The sequence below is a fragment of the Syzygium oleosum genome, unplaced genomic scaffold (genome assembly GCF_021117445.2).
Source record: "Syzygium oleosum isolate NSW1041296 unplaced genomic scaffold, Sole_v2.1 Sole_v2.01, whole genome shotgun sequence".
NCBI lineage: Eukaryota > Viridiplantae > Streptophyta > Magnoliopsida > Myrtales > Myrtaceae > Syzygium > Syzygium oleosum.
The window spans coordinates 5,642,821-5,658,878 of NW_026607485.1; the positions used below are offsets into that span (position 1 = coordinate 5,642,821).

Sequence of the window (16,058 nt, forward strand, 5' to 3'; positions counted from 1 at the left end):
AGAGACTTCTCGTATAGACGCGGGTCCCACTATCCAGACCTTTGTTCCTTTCCCACAAAATATTAAGGAACTACTAAAGAGGAGCGCTACGTGCGCCATTAATAAGGAATCTGAAGAGTTGTTGCTTTTGCAGCTGAGGGGTAGTTAGTAGCAAGCTCTGATCCACGACTTCCACTTCCACGTTTATAGGTGTTGTCATTGGCTTCTTCCATTTCCTCTATCCATCTTCAATTATATTGGTGCATATAGCTGCAGAAAAAAGAAAAATACAATGGTTTCCATCTTTGTCCAATGAAAGACAGTTTTACATCATCTTATTCACTAAAGAGAATAATATCTATCAAGGATACAATGAATATTTCGAGGGAGGAAACCAGATTCAAGGCTTTAGCTTTACGTTAGTATAAATAGATAACGTTTAGGACTTCAATAGAACTTCTTTCAGTCATAGAAATTTAAGAACTCTAATTCCACGACATTTGCAAAAGCTACTTCCCTATATATATAGTAGCAAAAATCATCTAATTAATCTTTTAAATTACTATGATTCTAAAAACTACTTCTATCTCAAATCTATTGTGTTTTATCTTTATATTTTGGGTTCAATAATTTTGAATTTTCTTGTATTTTACTATTTTTTATAGGATGAGTAGGAATAGCAAGGGTTTTCGTACGAGGGGAAGTCTCGTCTCTTCAACGAAAAAGATGTGCTCGGACCAATTTTGGCTCAGAAAATAGCCAATACCACTAGTATTAAGTAAAGTGGGTCTTGTTCCTATGGGCCACAAAAACATCGTGAACGAGGGGCACCAATGATCTTAGAAACTAGGGGAATTGGCTATTTCCCCAGTAAACCCGTGCCTATAGTCGTTGCAGGCGCAACGAAAAGAAATAAAACCAAGAAATAAAAGACAATTGCTGTGATGGCATTCGTTAGACAAGGGACCAGGGTAGAACTCTGAAATTATATACTGAACTTATTTGTCAAATCTAAGGTATAAACATCTTGATGCAATATATACAATTGAAAGGTCATGACATAAGATTTCATGTCAACTTAATACAAAACTGAAAATTTATATTCTCCGTGATAAAGTTGAAAGTTCAAGACATTTTTAATAGCAATGTGGAAAGTTCGAGATTCTCTAGATTTGGGAAATTCAGTTTTTCCAATTAAACCTTCTTTAAAAGAAAATGAGAACCGTTTGTATTTTCGCACTTGTATAGTATCTATTTTCAAAAATCCATTCATTCACTTGCTAAAATGATTTGATCAATATCACTTAATATATCAATTTTAGTATACTTATTAACATTACTTGTAAATAACCCGGATTTATTTTGTTAACCTTCAAATGACGAAGAGCTCGTGCTTATTGAGTCAAAGTGCACATATCAACGATGTTAGCTTGCAAACACTTGTACAATTTTGTTCCGAAAGGTAATAATTTCCCAAAAAAAGGAAAAAAAAAGAAGGATGGAACTGTCCCTCACATGCTTCCTCCTTTATTTAACTTACGGTCAGTTTATTTGATGAAAAATCATTTTTTTGGGAAATTATTTTCCATACTTTCTAGTGTTTGAATTACGTAAATCTATTCGATGATGGAAAACGTTTACCATGGACTAAAAGTAATAAGCTTAGAGAAAATGACTTGGCATGAAGAAATCGTTTTCTCTAATTTCTATCCTAATTTCTTTGTAATTGTTGTTATTTTGATGGATTACAGATTAAATAAAGACGATATCAATTCCAGTTTATTAGTCATTATATGTTATTTTTAACGATAGAAGCCGCCTTTAATGGATTTCACTTATTACCAATTACGATAAAATCAATTTTTTCAACTTGTTTTCGCCATAATCAATTTTTTTTTTTGATTTACTTTCTCTGAAATTGAATTTCCTAAAACCATTTTCCCATGACAAGAAAATCCTCATCAAGATAAACATACCCTAAGAGTTCGCTTTTATATGATTTTCGATTTTCATATGATGGTATCTGATCGGAGGAAATCGCAAGATGAAATTAACGATGAACATTGAGAAATGGAGATCGATTTATTGTCGTGTGATTTTTGCGGGTGAATAATGAAACAAATGAATTAGTTTTGGATTTTACAGAGTGATCTAGTGACAAATTTCTTTTTTATCTTTTTGATGAAATCTCTACGTTTATGGAAGCCTGACTGTGAGGCACAAACTGCCAAATAAAATGAATAGGTGGTGTGATTCTTCTTCTTCCTTTTTTTTTTTGTTTTTGTTTTTGGTCGATGTGTGATACCTTCTTGAGCAAAGCTGGTTCATCATGGACTGTTCGTAGTCCAAGTCTTCGTAGACTTTGACTTTTCTTCACTACACACGATTCCCATCACTCCCCCCAATGTGACCTGACCACCGTAATCAAGGCGCGCCCCCACCTCCCGCCCGTCCTTTTCCTCTGTGCTCCCCATTCAATTGCATCCTGTCTTTTGCTGCTGCCAAAATAACCCAAATGCCCCTCGTGGCGAGGAATTCCCTCCTTTTCTCTTTCTTTTTTGGCCATTTGGTTTCAATGATAAAACAGGGCCGTGGGCCTCTCTCCGTGGCTCCAAAAAATCCAGCGAATTCACTGAGTCGGCCCCACCGACACCCGCGGCCATGCAACCGCGGATTTGTGGTCGTAGCTAGCGACCTCTGTCGGTGGTGAATTCCATGGACTTAGGTCGACGAGTTAACTCGCGGATAGATCGACGCACGAAGGAGGTAAGGGCTCGTGATGGTGATGGGCGGGCGGCAATCCAATGATGGCGAGTGGCGGTTCCCTCAAACATCCTAACCTATATATTCGCTCTGACATCAATTGTCCAAATCGTTTTTACGTCGTCAAATCTAAAACTTGTATGAGGACAAAAAAATAGGCTCCATCAAAGTTTGTTATAAGACGGACATTGAAAATCCGATGTGGCGGTTTGCTTGGACAACTGGCGAGCTTAAAAATCTGACGTGAATTGGACATTGCTTGAAAAAATTCCATAGAAAATCCTATACTTTGCCCAATGTAACATTGATTCTCCAACTTCTTTTTTTTTTTTCTGTATTACTAATAACCCAATTTGTACTAGTTACCAAAAAGCACCTTCCATCACAATTTCGTCTAAGACGACCGATAAAAATCTGATGCGACAGCATGCATGAACAGCGACAGGTAAATAGAGCTAATGTGGATCTGAGGTGACTTTAGTATAGTCGAATGTGATTTTGGACAACTTGCCAAAGTTTTAAGTTTTATTTAAAAAAACCGGACTTAACAAATTTTAGAGTCTTAAAAGTGAGATAATCCATGAAATCGAGGTTATTTGAAATTCAATATGCAAAAGAAAGAGTCTACAATTATAACTATTGAGAAAAGTGGAATTGGAATATTATCTTGCTTTGCTTTCGCCCTTTTCCCACTACGCGCTTGAGACTTTTACATTCGTCCACCTTCTTTTTAGCATTACACTTTTGGTCTGCTCACACGACAACTTCTTTTCAGATCCTTCCTTGAACTTTGCACGTTTCTTCCTTTGCTCTGCTCACACCCATACAAAACCCTAAAAACCCCATGCCTATGGCCATGGTCATTCCCGGTGGTTGATGAGCTGACCTCCTCAAGTGCATGAGTGAAGTCAATGCGCCAACACCAACAAGGTCTTCAGATTTCGATCGGGTACAGATGTTGATTAAATGGACCTACTGATATTTGATTAAGGACAACATGGAGGAAGCACATGGTGGGGGCAGCCAAGGAGGAGAGAGTAAAATCTTGCTAGATCTGAAGGTGTAAAAAGGTTCCATTATGGAACTCATAAGTTCTTTAAGTCTTTTTAGACATATTTCCGAGCGTCATAATTTTTTTTTAAGATCAAAGTTATTATTAAATCACGATAACTCAATTAGTCAAAAAAAGGCCTCTTGGGAAGTATCAATTTTCTTGAATTGAGACCAATGGAAGATCAAATTTATTCTCCGATAGCTTTAACTTTGATTATGCTCCACTAAACTTTTGGTTCAGTAAACGAAAGTCCAAAAACCTCATTGTAGATTTTTTAGATTAGACTCCTTCCATTTGAATCGAAACTGAGCTTCCTCCATTAGCTCCAAAGCTCGAGGAGGAAGAGAAAATTAAGTGGGATCCATTGTCTAACGTCTATATTATCAAAAGAAAAGAAAGGCTTTTCGTAAAGATGCATGCAGGCCTCAACTATCAAAGACCTTTGTTCCTTCTTTACCACAGAACATTAGGGAACTAAAAAGGAAGATTTTTCGAATGACTTTTCGGTAGGTCATTGAACTTAGAAGCCACAGGATTGGGTGAATATGCAGAGAGTCGTGGGGCCAGTTTTGCTGCAAAATTGGTCAGTAAGGATGCTTCCTTGCAGCATCGCTCCAGCCTGTCAAAGTTGACAATTATTACGTTCCTTATCACGGCAAATCACTGGACATGTGGTCTGTGCGAAATCACGGGTAGTTCCGTTGCAATGATTGCCCACACACCTGCCCGCACCGCGTCCTTGCTTGTACATGATTGTAGTGTCACCTTCGGGGTTGGGGTGTCGAGTCGGGGCTATTTTGGGGAAAACTGCCTCCGGTCTGGTCATATGAGTTGTTGATCATCAATTGGATGTCTATTTTGCTGCTGCCAAATTACTCCAATGCCCTCATGGCAGGGAGCAAATTTTCTTTTTAATGGTAAGTCGGTTGAGTATGTAGGTGGCTATTGTGGACAAATGACATGAAGGGATGGAAAACGAAAATTCGGACAGGCTTCCAAACACTCTTCTCAACCAAATCCATGATTAAGTGAGAAAGTCACCCCAAGCAAAGGACAGATTGAAGTCGAAAGCAGATCCCCTTGTTATACACCCCCTGCCCCTGGAGCTTTTCTTAGTTCCCCATTTCTAAAATGCTGCGTACTGTTAGTCGCAATAAATCGCATGATGGGATCCACCAATGAATCAAGAAGTCCAGCCACGTGAATTCACGCCTCAACCTATTAAGCCCCTTGCCCAAACCCACCTTGACTAGCATGTAGCCTTCCTTCCCCTTCATTTTGCGCGGTTAATAAATTATTTCCTCAGCAATGATGATATTATATTGGATGTGATGACTCGGAACGAAACTTACTTGGTTGAGTAAAGTCAAGTTTAGCTTAAATTTTTGCAATCAAATCAAGGTAATCTCAATGATAATACTAAAGGAAATATTGCATAGGCTAATAGACCGAAATTGCTCCAACCGTTTAGGAAAGTCAACTTTGACAATCAAGGTGATAAGAGTTTGGTTAATACTATTCCCAGCACCAAGCCAGAGTTTCTCAATTTTAAAACCGACTGAATAGCTCATAGCCATCCACTGATGTTGATAAAGTACTGCTTGAAAGTCATCTGGTCCTGGCACTTTAAAAGGCCCCCTTAAAAACAATGCATTCTAAATTTTATCCCTCCACAAACTTTAAAGCTAATCGTGGGATAAGTTGATAAGTCGATCAAGCCATTAGATCGAGTACGCCTTCGCTCTTCTACTATGTACAGGTTCTAGAAATTGGAGACAACCAAACTTCACACTCAAGTGACCACAAATTGAAAATATCATCTTCCATCGGAAATCCTGACAACACGTGTCTTGATAAATGCCTACGCATTTGCCCGCAGATTGCAGGGATGACACTGCTCGGGACAGGCTTGCATCTTTGCCTGTACATAATTGCAGGGTCACTTTCGCACTTGCCAGCGAGTGCATGAGCGATGTGAATGCGCCAACACCGGCAAGACCTTCAGATTTCGATCGGGTACAAATGTTGATTAAATGGACCTATTTGATATTTGATGAGGACAACATGGAGGAAGCACATGGTGGGGGCAGCCAAGGAGGAGAGAGTAAAATCTTGCTAGATTCGGAGGTGTAAAAATGTTTCATTCTGGAACTCATGAGTTCTTAAGTCTTTTTAGACATATATCCAAGCATCCTAAAAAAAATTTAAGATTGAAGCTATTAATCACGATAACTCAATGAGTCAAAAAAGACTCTTGGGAATTATCAAATTCCATGAATTGAGATCGATGGAAGATCGAATTCGTTCTCCGATAGCTTTAGCTTTGATTATACTCCACTAAACTTTTGTTTTAGAAAAACATAGTCCAAAAATTTTGTTGCAGATTTTTTAGATCAGACTCCTTCCATTTGAATCAAAAGTGAGCTTCCTCCATTAGCTCCAGAGCCCGGGGAAGAAGAGAAAATTAAGTGGGATCCACTGTCTAACTCCTACATTATCAAAAGAAAAGAAAGGCATTTCGTATAGATGCATGCGGGCCTCAACTATCAAAGACCTTTGTTCCTTCTTCACCACAAAACATTAAGGAACTAAAAAGGAAGATTTTTCAAATGACTTTTCGGTAGGTCATTGAACTAAAAAGCCGTGGGCCCGTTTCGCTGCAAAATTGGTCAGTAAGGATGCTTCCTCGCAACATCGCTCCAGCCTGTCAAAGTTGACGATTATCATGAATGCAGAAATTTTGGGATCAGAATCAAATGCCTCAAATAAATGTTGCAGTCATTCGAAGTCAAGTCACCAAAAGCGACATCAAACTTCCAAACGGTTTCGTTTCCCCTATCTTAATTAAGGTGAACTCCGAGCAGTCCAGTTCAATGGACTGATTGGGCCCAGGCCCGAATTGACACCGAAACATAAAGCCCAGTCGACTAAACTACCACAATGATGTAAATGAAAAGCCATTAGTTTCTTCAAGCCACTCAGATCGTCCAATATGCTTAATTGGTTGAGTTCGTTCAGCTCCAAAGTTCTAAGACTTTTCAGACTGTCAAGGCTTGGAATTTCTGTAACTGCACAGTACTCAATTACAAGTTCTGATAGTTTCTTCAAGTTTGATAGGTCTATCAATGTATGCGTTGACTGGCAATGTCTGATTCGTAAGGGCAATAAACTTGAGGGAAGCCTTGGGAGGCACCGCAGACATTCATTAGACAGTTCGAGTCTCTTGAGATGAGAAAGCTATGCAATATCTAGTGGTATGGTGGTCATCGTCGAAGAGGACAACTCTAAAGACTCCAATTTGTTTAACCTATCGATCCACCGGGGGGTAGAATCTTCCATAACCTTTGACGGGTCAACAGGGTGAGGAGACTTTCAGCTTCCCAAAGACTAATCTCTCAAGCTTTTCAAGTTTGAGAGATTGGAAATGCCATTATCAACTCGGTATGAATATGCAGACATATAAGACTTTCTAAAAGCCTTGGTAATTGGTGTATCTGAGTACGTCAGTTTCAAAATCTTCCGAGATGAATATATCCAGATATTCTTGGAATTTCTATTGGCAAATTCTTACTAAGCTCCGCATCTATTTCTTCTAGCCTTTCCAGCTTCCATACTGCACTCTATATCATTCTTATGGCAGAGAAGCTCATCTACAGTACTTTCGAATGCTTCATGATCCCGATCGAACCAGGCAGCTCTTCTATGTCCATGGTCGACATATCCAACTCAGCAAGTGATTCCAAATTCCAGATTGAGTCTGGTAGCATCTTTATCAATTTGCAGTTTCTCAAAGACTAGTGCTCAAGGGTTATGAGGTATCCAATCGAGTCAGGAAGCTCCACGATCAAGCGTTCTCTCAAACATTCCATTTAACCAGGCTCCTTTGGGAGGTGGTGGCGATCAATCTATCTAGATTCACATGTACCTGAAATCCAGCATCTAACAGCACCATTTCAACATCGAAAGGTCCGCCCGATCTAACTGATACGAGGTCATACAATAAATCCCTTTTAAGGCAGGAGTCCACGTCAGACTTTCCCTTCCATCTTGGTGGTTTGTAGATGCATTTTCCCCTTTAAAGATAGAGATTGTTGATGCTCGTCCCTTAACACCAGCATGCGAACCGAACAAAGTCAACGCCTAGCAAGTTTTTTTTTTTTTTGATCGAATAAACCTCATTTCATTTTAATTAGCTAAAGTAGGATAACAATCCAACGGGACTTCTGAACAAAGAACATCCAACAAAAGTCAACGCCTAGCAAGTTAGTCGACATAACTTTCCCTCAAAAATCACGCACCCGATTACCAATTAGGCGGGGGTTTATACCGTTAGCTCTTACAATACTTTTTGTTCGTTTGAATTCCTCCGAGAGTTACCAATCATTTCACGTTCACGCTAATAAATGGTTCGTAGCAGCATCATTATTTGGACTGCCCTCTCCCGTGATCTCACTTGCGCTTAAGACTTCTCTAGAAGAAGCCTTTGAACAGAACAGCAGAAACAACAACCAGACAGACAGACTCTCACCACATAGGTCAATCGTTCGTTGAGCTGCAGCTGCTCCTACTCGGAGCCGTCGGACAGGGCCTCGTCCGACGACGCCTGCTGCTTCCGAGGGTCTCGCCACAGCGGAGATCGACCGTTCGACCGATCAAGGTCATCACTGCTTGCTCTAGGGAGAGAGAGAGAGGCCGAATCAGAATCAGAAGTGACGATTGGCATTAAAAAGGGGAGGAGGAGAGAGTCGGAATCAGAAGGTCGTTTGATCCGGGGAGGAGAGAGTTGTCTCTCGCTGTTTTTATATTGTGGGGGGAGTGGTTTTTGCTTTGGTATTTTTTTTTTTTCATTTTCCGTTTTATGCGAGTGGTGCGAAAATTTCCCACCAGTCCGAATGTATTTGAATCTAGTGTGGGCTCATGTGCAAGATGGACCCGCGGCTCGAAAATTTTCCGCCTGAGTCCCGATGGGTTGCAATTTTTTTTTGTTGATAAATCAAAAAGTGAGAAGAAATCATCAATATGATTATCCATACTTGTTATCATAAAGTGTTATATTCGTTATGGAATGTCTTATCTGAGCCATAATCACTCAGTCCATTTACAAGTATATGAATTTATCATCATAACTAATATGTTAAAGGCTTGAAAATCCTTTCACATAACGTTGCGCACACCTAAAAATACTAACCGATCAGAGGTTCGCTCACGACATGATTTCAACCAGTGAATTAATGGAAGATAGTGTGATCCCTTCATCATTTGGGTTATCATGCTTGGGTTCGGATTGCGACTTTCTAATGTTCAAATTTTTTTTTCTTCTTTTATAGTGAAAGAGCGATGCATGAGCCTGATCAAAAAATGATTCTTCCATAAATCTGTTCTATGCTTATAAAATTTGACTTAAGTCGAACGAAGGATTGATGTGTTTATAATTTGTATTACCTATAAAGGAAGAGATTTGAAGATTGATCTCCACAAAATTGATTAATTTACTCTCCACAATAATTTCTCTTGAATTTCACTTTTTCTTAACTTCCACCTTTTGTTTCGTGTACTAGTTTTTCTGTGCTTTTATAAACATTTGACTATGAATATAAATCTGTGAGAGCCACCAAACATCACGCATACCGCACATTTGGGTTCTTGTTTTATTTTGTTTGTGTGAGCTAACTGCGATATATAAAAATAATAATTCATTCGCACTCTTTGGTATTTTTTTTAAACGACATTCGTAACTTTTGTTGTGTGAGGTTACAAACTTTGTTTTTTACTTCAAACATAGCCGGTGAAAAAGGTCCAATGACTTTTGTTCTCAAAGATTATAGACTTTTTCTTTTATTTAATAATCTTTTATGTGTAAAGTGTAGTATTCAATCCCGATAATTGTACGACTCATATATCAACCGAGCAATTGTGGGATGACAATGCCATCGTCTTCTAAAACGGTGATCAGTCCAATTGTATTCACACTATAAATATTTTTGTAAATTTTAGATAAGCGATTCAACTCAAAATATTGGAGGTACATTTATCTGAGAAAAAACGTAGGAAATATTGGATCCAATTCAACATAAGTATTCCGAGAGTATTCGAGAATCGATACACAATAGCAAGTTGCCTTCTCGAACTCTCTCTCTCAACCCATGAGAAGTGGGTTCCATAATTCACAATTAACCTCAACTCGTCGGTCACTTGAGTTTGAACGACTCGAGTCATTATATCGATTCGAGCATGAATTTGAAAAATTTAATTCGAGAGAGCTTGCGACCATAATGGGGTAATTGCATTTTCACATACCTCCACGAATATAAATGAACAGATAAATAATATTAACTTTAATTTAGAATATTTTTTAGAATTTAGTTTGAACCAACTAATTGAACCAAGCCGACTCAAAGTGCTAATGTGTAGAAATCAAAGGGAAGCTCCAAAGGAGGGGTGAAGATAGGACCCAAAATTTTCCAAAAAAAGCACGTCTCATTCTCTCAAGGCTAAAACACAACAGAAGACCCCGCCGGGCAATCTTTCTAAACGTCCCGATTTTAGAAGAAGAACTTCCTTGAATGGCCTGACGCAAACGACGAAATCACCCAATGTGAAGCCGAATATGCCCGCCAACAGAAGAAGATCCCGAGGGCAGATCAGGAAAGATCGCAAATCCGTCGTCCTATCCTTCGGTTTCTGTTGCAGGATAGGGAGCGGCGGAACGGGTCGTGGTTGAGGGGCGGTGGTTGTTCTGACAATGCTTGATTGCCGCAAGTGGAGGCCGAGAAGTAAATTGCAATTCGCGTTCATGGCATCACTTGCTACTGCTCTGATTCTCTCTGATCGGGAGTTTTGATAGTGAGAAGGCGCGAATAGACAAAGGCGCTGGGATTGAGTACGTCGTGTTTCGAGCTTGGACGGTAAAATTTGTATTGTGAATTGTGCGGATTAGGTGTTTTAGGGTTGGGGGAAATCGTTGACTGTGTTGTGGAGCCGTAGTGTACCTGATTGAATGGGGGCAAGCTATACCTCTGGTGTACAATTGGATGCTTTCAAAGCATATAACTGACGTGCGTTGAGTTGTATTTGGTTGATTCTGTTAAGCCCTTAGATTACCGAGTTTGGATCGATGCTATGCTTTCCTTATATATGTTCGATGCAAATCTCATTCTGCTGTTTCTACTCTGGGAATAAAATTTGTTGAGTGCTCACAGTGATTGAACATCGGCTATTCAGCTTTAGTCCAGTTGAGTAATGGACTGTAGTCCAAGGTCTCACAAAGCTGTTTACAATCACACTCATGCCGCGATATTGGTGGAGTATGCATCTGCCATAAGTGTTCTTTAACAAAAAATTCACATTTGCCTAAAGCTTGTTGTTGTTACGCATCAGGTTTCACCATTTCAATACGATAAAATTTTAATTTAAAGCAAAGCTTTTATTGCGGGTTTACATGTCAGATTTGACTGAACTTTTTAGCTAGACATGTCCTAGATGTGATGGAAAGACCATGGTAATTTGACTACATTCTTATATAGCATTGTTGCTAAGGTTGCGTGAATAATGGATCTCAGTACTCAATAGCCAATTCTTGAGATGAGATTTTGTGGGCATATGCTGCCTTGTCTTATGAGCTTCTGAACTGGTTATTAATGCCTTCTTGATATGAAAGCTGGGGTTCGAAGTCATTGAACTGATAGTTGATGTCCAGCACTGCTTACAGGTATACAATTCGTGTTACAGTGGCCTATCAATTTAGATGCTTGTGATGCCTCTATGCTTGAATTGTATCTAATTGTTTGTCTCTATTTCTAAATCCTACACCTGTAGGCATATGTTGGGGGTGGCCAAGGACCTTAATGCTATGATTATAGCTTTCAGAGGTACTCAAGAACATAGGTATGCATGTTAACTTTAGCAATTCTTCCCCTCACAATTGACATGCCAAGGATTTGATGAAAATTTAAGCTAAGAAGAGCAGCCTCAGTGAAAGTGTACACAAGGCACATGGGTCTGCTGTCCATTCGAACGGAAAAAGGGTGAATCATTTCCACCAAGACAAGAAAGTTACTTTCTTGTAATTTTAGATGGAGTCGTGAGGAGATCACATACTTCACTAATTTTATTCTATGAAAAATTCTATCACGTCTCTTTATAATTTGAGCTTTTCAGTTAGTGATTACTTCTATTTATTGTCTATGGCATACGAAATTGGGTTGAAGATCTTTACTGGAAACAGCTTTACATAAACTACCCTGGCATGCCTGGTGCCATGGTAACTTGGTAAGTTCTAGAGATGATAAGCCTCTTGCAACCTGTGAATACTTCTGATTTGGATTGAGTTACAGTGTTACTCTATTGATTGTTGCTTGGGTTCATCTTGGATTTTATTATGCTTATCACAATACGACAATTCAACATGGTGTTTTGGATGTTGTCATAAGTTCCAAGGATTTATATGGAGACATCAACGTCATGGTGACTGGGCATTTTTTGGGAGGGGCTATGGAATCCTTTTGCGAACTTGATCTTGTGGTAAGACAATTGAAAATTTGTTGTGGTTGTGACTTGTGAATTTTATTGGTTTCTTTTCTATCTTGTTCTTCCAACTGTTCAGTTTTGGTTTGTTTGGAGTTATTCGGAATTCTTTGCCAATTCTATCTTGAAGAGTCTAGTAGATCTTGAACTTTCTAGGGCTCTCATATTTATATATACAATTCGTCATTCATAGCGTCTTGTTTTCTTACGTTTTGGTAAATCAACCCATAGACAAAACACAAGCAAAATGGGGTGCAAACAGCCCTTCACGCGAATTACCAATTGTTGAAGTATCTAGTTGTGTGAATTGAGTCATATATGTTAAGCTTTGGAGCTTCAAGTTGGTTGAATACTTAAATGTAGTGGATAAAGACATCCAACTATTCATTAAAAAGTTTACTTGCTGGAAACTTTATGAGATTGTTGATATGTTTATGGTTCAGACATATGACTTTTTTAGGCACTTGAAGCTGAAATTTTGTGTCATGTAATCTTAAAAGTGCTAATGCATTTTAAGATGGATTATCGATTCTAAATTGGTGTTCCATGCGCTGTTTCTGTCTGTCTTTCTCTAATCAAATGAAGCAGCTTCTCTTCAGTCGGACTACGGGGCCAGATACGTTGTAGGCTGGGGCCAATTTTAAGATGTTTAAATTATGCCTTTTGTCTCAGCTTTGTTGGACAGAGTGGTCCAGTGTACTTTTCTAGGCACCTGTTGCGGAATTGGTACCAGAAATGGTACCCACCCCAAAGTCATGTCCCATTGATTCTCTTCTCCATGACAAGTAGTGATTGTTTTAGAGTCAAACATTCATGTGGCCTGTGATAGGATCATAAGTTGCATAAACTATAGACTGTACCTTTTCTCGAGGTATTAGTAGCAAGTTTAACATCTTGTCCTAACACAAATGATTTAAAATTTTACTTTTTTTTTTTCTGGTTTCTTGCTGAAAATTGGTCTAAGACGATTGTGACATCATGCCCATGCGTCGTGGCCCTTTTTTTGATTTAGTTTCTCCTTTGCTATTTATGACAGTAAGTTTTGGAGTTCAAGGGGCATTTTCACTATGAACCTGGAATTTTTTGTTGAAGTCATTAGCAGGATGTGACTCACGCCACCAACATCCAATTGTTTCTTGTGGCAGCATTTAAATGCACCTTGTCTGTAAATTCACCCCTCAATCCTACTATTCCATATTATTAACACCTTTTCTTGGGGCTGAGGGTGGGGTTGGTTTTATTGTGGGTGTGGGGTTTGGTGTTGGGAAAATTATGGATGGGATCTTGACAAAGTATCGCTAGACCTTCAACCCTCATGGAGAGAAAGGGCTGTTCTATTGTTCAACATTGTATGTGAAATGCGAGATATGGTTATTGATGCGTAGTGTTTTTTTTCGGTCCCGAAAGGGCCATTGATGTATTAACATTCAAATTATTTGGCTGTCTAATTATGTGTGCTGAAGCTGTTTTTTCCAGACCAGCATTCGCTTGGTTTACTTATATAACTGGTGACACTTCATTTCCAGGTCAATCATGAAGCACGGAAAGTTCAGCTTTTAACATTTGGACAACCTCGTATTGGCAATTCAGCGTTTGCGTCTTACTACAGTGACCGTGTGCCAAATACAATACGTATTACTAATGGACATGATATTGTGCCCCATTTGCCTCTGTATTATTCTTGGTTCCCACGGAAGACTTACCATCACTTCCCAAGAGAGGTAAGGCTTTGATTTTGACAGAATATCATATAATTTATGGGGAATTATCGTGGATTGAATTTGATGTTTGCTTTGCATTTCTTTCAACCTATCTAACTGGTGAAGTCTCATTTATTCCAACAATGTATGTACTCTCTTTTTTTAGCATATAAAATATTACTGTCTTGTTTTTAATCTTCTTAGCAAAGCAGGATAGTTAGTAGTACTCATGACTTTTCAGAAATGTTTGAGTAACTCTCATTCCTGCAAGAGCCATCATGAGTTTTTTTGTACCAATTCCAAAGTTTAAGACAGCGTAATAATGTATGCTTTATACTCTCTCTGTCTCTGTCTCTCTCTCTCTCTCTGATGGCTAATAACCTAGTCTTAAGCTCTGTGCAATTATACGCATTTTAATTATTGTATGTCTACTAATGCTTATAATGATTGGCCACTAGCTCAATGACAGCCACGGATAAACATATTGATGTGAGATAATGTGAAAATGATTTGATTCCACCTGCTTCTCTGGCCACTAATCATAATCTTTTCCATGTCAGTGTTAACATGTAATTGGAATGTTCCCCTTGTTGCAGGCATGGCTGTATAATATAGGATTTGGTAGTCTGGTTTATCAGGTCGAGAAAGTTTGTGATAGCTCTGGAGAAGATCCATCATGCAACAGGTAATGAAGTTGCTTCAGTCGTAGCTACTTGGTCAAGCAATTAGTTTGTGGATTTGTCATGCTAGATGCAATAAGTCATGGGACAAACCAGCTTGTTCTAGAGAATGTTGGTCCTTTGTTACCAGGAATATATATGGATGACTAATGAGAGTGCGTCTCTGCAGATCGGTAACTGGTAACAGCATCACGGACCATTTAGTCTACTATGGTGTGTGATTAATGGCTGGGATGTAGGGTTCGTGCAAAATCATCATGGACGCACAATTGAAGGAATATGGAGCTGAAGATGTCAAAGGAAATCTTATGCTTTCCAGGAATCCTTCTGCTTCTGCATTGAGGCTGCCTTCAGACTCCGATGGCAAGAGCAATTTCAGTTAAAATGCTCCTGGGTCAGTACCTGGTTTCTCAAAGATCATAAGGGACCTTTGTGATTACGGTCATGAAATGCATTCCATCAATCTGTTGTCCATATCCATCACAAGATGCATAAGCACCCTACTCAAATTCACTCCGAATGTAAATAGCATGAAGTTGAATGTGTCATCCTTGTAAATACAACTCCGTGACTTCTATTGAATGAATGCGTTTGCAAGTTTACCTGTCAATCTAATCTTGAGCCTGTGGCTTTTGTTTACCAGACTTGATAAAACCTAGTAAGGATGTGTGGATGCTGAGCTGAGCTATTTATAGTTGAATCATGTAGCTATTTTCCTTTTTTTTTGGGGGGGGGGGGTGTTTGAACTTGTATTGAGCTTCACAATTTTGGCAGATGTGTGGACTTTGGAACTGTGGGACTTGCACGGTTAGGCAATTAACCGGTTTTATAGGGTGAAACAAAGAGTGCCTTGGGAGACCACTTCTCAGTCTGTGTGACCTTACCTTCTACTATAGGCACATTGCCACTAGCTAAGGACGGAATTGTTGCAAAATTTGTGGATCTCCGCCGGCTCAGTGAATGTGTACACAAGGCACATGGGTCTGCTGTCCATACGAATGGAAAAAGGGTGAATCATTTCCGCCAACACAAGAAAGTTCCTTTCTTGTAATTTTAGATGGAGTCGTGAGGAGATCACATACTTCACTAATTTTGTTCTGTGAAAAATTCTGTCACGTCTCTTTATAATTTGAGCTTTTCTGTTAGTGATTACTTCTATTAATGTATACAGCATATAGAATTGGGTTGAAGATCTCTACTGGAAACAGCTTGACATAAACTACCCTGGCATGCCTGGTGCCATGGTAAGTTCTAGAGATGATAAGCCTCTTGCAACCTGTGGATACTTCTGATTTGGATTGAGTTACAATGTTAGTCTATTGATTGTTGCTTGGGTTCATCTTGGATTTTATTATGCTT

The 16,058-nt window shown here is 39.1% G+C and overlaps 2 protein-coding genes across 5 annotated transcripts in view; one reads left to right on the top strand and one right to left on the bottom strand.

Moving 5' to 3' along the window:
• Positions 1–16,058, bottom strand: part of LOC115694232 (disease resistance protein RPV1-like) — a 133,364-nt gene that overhangs the window by 11,762 nt on the left and 105,544 nt on the right. The gene's annotated exons all lie outside the window — the stretch shown is intronic.
• On the top strand, positions 10,332–14,856 carry LOC130139626 (uncharacterized). Its single transcript, XM_056316996.1, has 4 exons — positions 10,332–12,056; positions 12,226–12,316; positions 13,846–14,040; positions 14,616–14,856. The coding sequence occupies exons 2-4, from the start codon at positions 12,257–12,259 to the stop codon at positions 14,706–14,708; spliced, it is 348 nt and encodes a 115-aa protein (XP_056172971.1). The 5' UTR covers positions 10,332–12,056; positions 12,226–12,256; the 3' UTR covers positions 14,709–14,856.

What these genes read in the sequence shown, in the direction of transcription:
- LOC130139626 (XM_056316996.1), top strand. Translation starts at nt 12,257, where the DNA reads ATGGTGACTGGGCATTTTTTGGGAGGGGCTATGGAATCCTTTTGCGAA. An exon ending in TTTGCGAACTTGATCTTGTG is followed by an intron (nt 12,317 to 13,845) that starts GTAAGACAATTG and finishes CTTCATTTCCAG; the next exon opens with GTCAATCATGAAGCACGGAA. An exon ending in ACCATCACTTCCCAAGAGAG is followed by an intron (nt 14,041 to 14,615) that starts GTAAGGCTTTGA and finishes CCCTTGTTGCAG; the next exon opens with GCATGGCTGTATAATATAGG.